Raw genomic sequence first — 7,431 nt, forward strand, 5'->3', positions numbered from 1 at the left:
GAAAATGTGGTGATGGCGCAGTGCTTCCACTGTGCAGATTTTGGACCCAGTGCATAAAATAATGACTTGTCACAGGTATAGGTCAGAAAGCCATTTATTCAACATATTAACCACTTTCCTGAACCCTAGAATTCTAGAGAAATATATCACACAGTCCTTGTCCTCAAAGATTTTGTATCCTAATTGGGACACCCTTGAAGTTTTCAATAACAGTAGGACAGCACTATACAAAAGGGCATGAGGCAGCATTGGTTGAATGGCAATAAATCAAACATTTAATGACCAAGTTAACCTGATATCATGTTTCTCACATATTAGTTTACAGGAATGTACAGGTGACTAAAGTCATAAATGGGAAAATAGGATATGTGACTCGAAGAGAGACTCTTAACTTTTCTAGGTTTCTGTTTCCCCAAATATAAAATAAAGGGCTTGCTCCAGTTTGGCTCCAAATCTCCTCCCAGTGCTTAAGGATTTCAATGTGTTCAGTCTACGACTTTCTAACGATAAAGGATCATACACCTGACCTAAGGCAAAACGTATTTTCTTTGCGGGTGCCCTCAGAGCATAGATCTTTCTGCCTCACTTTCTTCATCTGCAAATCAGGATAATAGTATTTGACGATTAAATTTAAAGTTACTTTTTTTAAAGGGACTAGAAGAATTCCTGGCATCCAGTGGACATTCAAAAAACAGGGCATACTATTATCATTCATCGTGGGAATGTGAACAGAAGGGTTTAGTCACAGCTAATTCTGCTGTGAACACTGTTTTTCTTTGGGTGTAGATGGGCAAGGGCACCTCCAAGTAGAAAGAGATCTGACATACTTTTGCTTAACACTAGCCTCTGCCTTCCCAGATTATTTCTAATCGTTATTTTTATCACCATAAAAGGATATGTTTCCAAATATATCTCACGTTATCATTTTCTGACAATGAATACAACTGGCATTCAATATTTGATAAATAATATACAGCATAAAATTGTAACTTATTAAAATAGAATAAATGTTGACTGATACATCATTTTTATATCTGATGATGTCAAGATTCAGTGTTGTTACATAATTTACCTTCACCCCATTATGGACTTTTATTTTAGTCTAAGATTATTTCTTAGCTGGTGCTTATAGGCAGTTTCCGCTTTTAATCATTACATTAAGGATAATGTAGATACCCACAGCACTCAGGAAAAATCCTTGATCCAGCTCTTACTAACTGGGGAACTATGGACAAGGAGCTTAAACCTTCCATGCCTCGGTGTCACTATCTGTAAAGTGGAATAATACCATTTAATTTGTGGTATTGTTGTGAGTATTAAATAAAATAATCTATATAAAGGGCTTCTTAGGATTCACTACATAGCAGGCATTCAATGTGGGGTGACTGGTACTGTCATTCATCATGCAAATAAAAACGGAGATAGGATTCAGTCATACTTTCTTTCAGTGTATACATTTTAGTTCTTTTAAAACATTATAACCTTGAGACATATCATTTCTAGCTGAAATGTCTTCTCAACCACTTATAACAATCCCTTTACTTTACAGATGAAGAAACGAAGGCCGAGAAGGATGAGTGAGTATCCAAAGTCACTGTGAGTTAATGGCACAGCCAGGACGTTATACATATGGCATATATTTAACATATTTTAACAGAGTTCCGAGTGTATTTGGCAGTCCCCTTTAGCCTAGGAAATAACCCAAAAATAAACTGCTGGTGTTCATTTGTACCCTGACTAAAACATCTTTTTGTCTTTTCTTTAATGCCTTTCCTGGCTTATTTTTTCTGTTTATTTTTTTGGATCAATCTAGCTTTTTTGATAAATGACACACAAAGGGGAGGAAAAAACACTTTAGTAATTTAAGGTAGTAACTTCAACAATTTTTAAATAATGCTGTATTAGTTAAGGTACATTTTTTTTAGCTTTATCCTAATTGTCAGTAACGCACCCTTAAGATTTGATATCAGTAACTTCTAAGTGTGCTGCTTACATATAAACAAATTACACACATTTTTAGAGGTTGTGGATTTCGTGAAATGTGAAAGGTTGGTTTAAAACAAAAGTTACACAGAATAAGTTAATATTGTAGCTTAAAATCAGTTTTTTTGACTGCCATAATTTCTTAGTCTTAAGAAAAAAATCAATTTTAAAATAGTTTGACACTAAAAATGTGTAAGCTTTTTTTTTTTAAAAAAAAAGCATTATTCTACAGCTCCAGATTAATTCCAAACTCTCTGAGCATATTTCACTGAAAGTTCTTCGACGCAGCGGTTACTTTGGAACAGCAGACTGATGTTGATCTCAACCTGCCCATTATTAATTATCACCTATGGCGCGCCATTCTTGATCGGTTATTTTCCAAGGAGACTTTTCAAAATTAAAGCTAGGGTTCGAGCTTCAAATAGGCAGAAAGAGAAGAAAGGAAAGTGCTCCCTCTGCTCTCTCACCTCTCACCCTCTTTGAGATCAGGCAGCTTCGGAAGGGGCAGGCGGCAGGCAGGCACTGCTGGCGGCACCGCCGCAGCGGAGGGCAGAGGCCGTGGGCAGCCCTGCCCCGTCCGCCGCAGCCCGTGGTGCCGGGTGCGCGCCCTGCCTCCCGGTGCCCTCGCCTCACACCTCCAGCAACAGGTGCCGGAGCAGCGACCCTGCGCCGCCGCGGACGCTGCAGTGTTCTCTTGGGGCACCAGGAGGCTCGCAGCACCATCCCCCAGCCGTAGCCTACCTGGCCCCGGGGACACCGACATCCGCGCGCCCTCGGTCCCCGCCGGTCCTCCCTTCGCACACCCTGGCTCTGCCTCTCGTTCGCGTCTCCAAGCTTCTCCCGGGCTGCCGATTCTTTCTCCCGCTATCGGGTCACGACGGTGGCTCCATCCCCCTCCTTCTCATCCTCCCCCCTGCCACCTCCCCCTCCATCCTCCGTCTGCTCCAATAGGACTCGCGGCTCCCCGGGCTGTGCTCACCTGACCAGCGGAGCGGGGGTGGCCGCCCAAAGAGCGCGCCCCCGTCTGCGCAGCGGGCAGCCAGCTCCGCACTCCGGCGACGGGAACTCCCTGCCTCGGCCATCCCTAATGGACTCTTCCAGCAGAGAGGCGCCGAAGCCGACCTGCCCGCGCGCAGGAACGCGCGAGTCCAGCCCCTGCCCGCGCATCCCAGGCGAGGTGCGCTTTCCAGTGGGCCGATTTCCTAAACTTTCTAGTTTATACCGTTAGGCACAAGGATCCCCCCACCTACGCAGCCGGGCACTCCGCCCTGGGTACTCCACTGTAAGAAATTCCTGGTTTTCTTTCCAGGGAGAAAACCCACTTAGTGAGTCTTGTTCCTTTTCTAAGGACATGTCTTCTAACGTGACTGAGGCAGCGCCTGAGATGTTCCACCCCTTGAGAATTTGCGCATAAATTGATGAAATATTTTAGAAACGAGTAATGTACTCCAACATACACTTATAAGTAGAGACTGAGGTCAACATCTGCGTAATTTATCTGTTTCCTCGTTTGTAAAATAGGATTAATGATTCCTACATCATGTGACTGTTAGAAGGATTAGATGAATGAGATGGTTTTGTGAAGCGCAACTCTACACCTGACACGTGATAAACCCTCAACAAATGTTGGCAGTTGTTCCCAGGGCTTAAAAGTAAAGCCCGCAAGGTCAGACTATATCATGGGCAACGTGTAAATCCCCATCTGTACCAGACATTTTTAAGGTACACGCCGCATTCTTAGTTTCAGACCAGGAGGGAGATTAAAGATTAGCGATTAGTCCAACCACCTCGCCGCTGATTTTGTGGACGAAAAAATTAAAATAGCTGATTGAGTGGCTTAGTTACAGGCAGAAGCAGAACTAGGTTCTAGGTCTCTTAATTCCAAATACCGGGCATGTTGGCACCCTTCCTAACAATTGAAGAGGAATAACTAGAGAGTTACTTTGAGTTGCAAACTGCCATCCAGGAGTGCTCATGTAGGGTGATTATGAACCGTTGCTGAACGCCTCGTCTCAAAGCTGCAACAGTCAAAAACAGCTGGGCGTCAAAGGCAGAGGGTATGCAGGCAAAAGAATTGTCCTGCAGAAACTGTGTGGGGATGCAAATACTGCCCTTCAAGGCCTAAGAACCGGTAGTGAGAAGAGCAACCTAAATGTTGGAGGACACTGAACAGCTTTCCTCTGAGGCTCAGCTACAAAGGTGGACCTGGCTCTAGAAGCCGTAGCGTAAATCCATGGGGCACATTAAAAGAGTAAACACAGACGTGCTTACTGCCTCCTGCAGTAGAGACATTGAAACTTGAAGACAATTTAAAGTCAAAACAGTGAATCAATTATCCATGTATTGATAATGTGAAACAGAAAACAATTTTAGGAAAATGTTTTCTAACATTATTTACTGTAAATGTGTGTTTACTCCGTTCATACACCCCATGTATTTATTTACAGCTTCTAGATTATTTAAAATATATTGCTAAAATATATATTCAACAATATTGTATTATGAGTATGCTTAAAGGCTTTATTTTTGGCTAAATGTTACTTTAATTTATTAAGACTGTGACAGTCAGTGTCTGTCAAGAAACTATTTCGTCTTCATTATTGTGTCAACAAGTCCTGTGGGATTAAACACATTCCGCACGAGTGGACTTAGCATGTGCTTTCAGTCTGTGTGTGACGCCTCCCTAGGCACTGTGACGGGTCAAAATGAAACCTTACACCCGTTCTCCTTCTCAAAGCTATCTCAAGGAGTGAAGTAATTTATTAACAATTATTACTGAGTGTTTAAGAAGCAGGAGACACTGGAAGGCACTATGAGAAAAACAATGATCTCTAAAATACATCCCTGAGTACGCTGAGCTTGCATCTCGCTGGGGTGAAGGTTTAATGAACGAGAAAGCAGAATACGCCAAGCAAAACATGAGCATCCCAGACAGTGCTAGAGATGCTGCAAGAGGAAGAGATTATATGGAACGCTGAAGGCTTCTCCAGAGAGCTGATGTCTTTGCCTTGAAGAATAAAATCATAGGAAATAGTATAGCTGGCATTTTTAGCCCAAGTATTTGACAAAGTAGTGTGAATGCTATCAGATGCTGAAAGTACTCAATGAAGGCCCATCGCACTTAAATCCAACCTCCTCACATAGACTAAAAAACCACCTCATTCTGTCCCTCTTCTCTCCAGCCTTATCTTGTGCCATTCTCCCTCTTTTCACTGTATTCCTGTCACACTGACGTTCTTTCATTGGCTCAAACACAGCAAATCAATCCTGCCTCAGAACCTTTGCACAAGCTCTCCCCTCTGCCGGGCGCACAGTTCCCAGAGATCTCCATATGGCTGGTTCCTCTATCGTATCCTTCATTTGAGGAGCAGCTCAACTATCCCTTCCTCCGAGGTGTCTGCCCTCATAACTTACATGGGCATTACTTGGGCATTAACTGAGCATTTACTTACCTATAACCCTGTTTTATTTTCTTTATATCATTTATCCCTACAATACCTTATTTCCTTACTTAGGTGTTTTTGTCCACCCAGAAGAACAAAAGCCCCATAGGGGTAGGTTCCACTTCTCTCTCATTCACTGCTCTGTACCCAGTAGCTAGAGTAGGCTCTGCGATATAGTAGAAACTCAATTCTTATGGAAGGAAGGAAGGGAGGGAGAGGTAGGGCAGGCCTCTGTACGGGGTTCTGTGAAGAACCTAGAAGCCTATTAGAGCAAAAAGAGTCCCAGAGCCTATTTCCTTGTACTTCACAATCCAACCTTAGAAAAAGTGACGCGATCCCATGTTAAAATACAAATACGCCTGACTCAGAGATGTTTTCAACTCCTTCCATCATTTACAGCTTAGAGAGACTTTGTTCTTCAAGTCATGCTTTGATAAGGAAAACAGAAAGGAAGAGGATTACTGGGCATCTGGAGGTGGGAGCTGGCCGGGGCCACTGAGAGAGAAGGGTGTTGAAAGGAAAGTTGAAAGTTCTGAAGGCAGCGTTGGCCGAATTCCCAATTCTGCCTCAATGCAGCACCGATGGTGTTTAAGCCTTTCCCCCAATAGTAATCTTCATTGAATCAATTCAACAACTCTAAATTTCACACAGTAAAGAATAATTAGTTTTCTTAAACCCTGTGAGAAAAATACTGATGTCATGCAATTTTTCTCCCTTCTGTGATTTAGTTAGTCTTGCAGATGAAGTAAGCTTTATAAATCTTCTCCAAAAATATTTGTAGTTCCTTGAAAAAGGTATTTCTCATACTTGGCATTCTCACTTTAGATATCCAAGTTCAGGCATACGTAAGGGAATTTCATCAAAGGAACAAAACCAAGCTTCGACAGTATCTACCCCCCTCCCCTCCAAGAAAATACGAGTAGGATATTCCCTCAAGAGCGCCCGGATCTGTCTGCCAGAGGCTTCTTCTGTTTGGGCCCTAGGTCTCAGCCAGGAAAAACATTAAGACTCGTCAGGAGCTTGCCACAGACCTGGACTCCTCTTTCTCTCCCCACTGCTGGGTTCAAACCTGCCTGGGCTACTGTCACTCATCTCTCCTCCCTTGCACACCTGTAGGTAGTCAAGTTCTCAATAAAATTGTTTATCATCTTAGCACTCCATAACGGGAAAACAAACAGAGCTTAAATCCACAATCTCAAAGAGCCTGGATACAGTAGTAGCTCATTAAACATTTGTGGAATGAGTGATGCAACTGGACAAATAGTGAGAAGGAGGCCCCACTTTCAGACCCAGAATTAGAATTTGTGAGCCAGAGGAAACAATTTCCTGCTACGAAGGGATCAGAGAATCCATTTAATAACTGAGAAAACTTTAAGCTTGAGATTCTGCTCCCAGGTGAGAAAAAGACAAATATTCTTGGGCCTTTTGGAAGTAAAAAGCCTTGGAAAATCTGAGCGATTCCCTGAACAGTCTCTCACACGGAGCTTCCCTTGGTGTTACCACTTCCTGGAACACTTTATTCCACGCTGATTTTTATTGAACAGATCTCTTGCTTACTATTACTTAAAAACCTACTGCCTCTGAGCTGCCAAGCCTTGCTTTTCCTCTTCTTCAGATAGTATTAGCTACTATTAGCTGCAATGCATATTTTAAATGAATACCTATTTAACCAGAAGCATCACTAGACACTCAGATATGAACATGGACAAAATGTGGTCTCTGCGCTCAACAGTCCACATCGAATAAGGGAAAGAAGACATAAATTGTGATAATCGAAAGTACAATGTGACCAGTGCAGTCAGGGAGATACAAAGATGGTTCAGAGATGGTAGAGACGAGATTACTGAATGGCTCTTGGCTGTGATAGATCTGTCACACCCATTCTGCCTTGGTTCCCAGGACTTGCTGTTAGCCTGACAGAATAGCCGGGTGCTCCCAATTACCTCTGGACCTGAGTTAGCCATGCTGTGACCAAGTCGCATTCAACAGGAAACGTACGTATAAA

At 42.9% G+C, this 7,431-nt stretch overlaps 1 protein-coding gene across 1 annotated transcript in view; it reads right to left on the reverse strand.

Annotated features, from left to right (window-relative positions):
* The window catches only part of ADGRV1 (adhesion G protein-coupled receptor V1), a 511,275-nt gene extending 508,351 nt beyond the window's left edge, over positions 1-2,924 (reverse strand). The window contains exon 1 of the mRNA XM_070569690.1: positions 2,725-2,924. Coding sequence (XP_070425791.1) covers positions 2,725-2,746 — 22 coding nt within the window. The 5' untranslated portion in view covers positions 2,747-2,924. The remainder of the gene's footprint in view (positions 1-2,724) is intronic.
* Positions 2,925-7,431: the final 4,507 nt, after the last annotated feature.

This window comes from Equus przewalskii, chromosome 13 (assembly GCF_037783145.1).
Source record: "Equus przewalskii isolate Varuska chromosome 13, EquPr2, whole genome shotgun sequence".
Taxonomy (NCBI): Eukaryota; Metazoa; Chordata; class Mammalia; order Perissodactyla; family Equidae; genus Equus; species Equus przewalskii.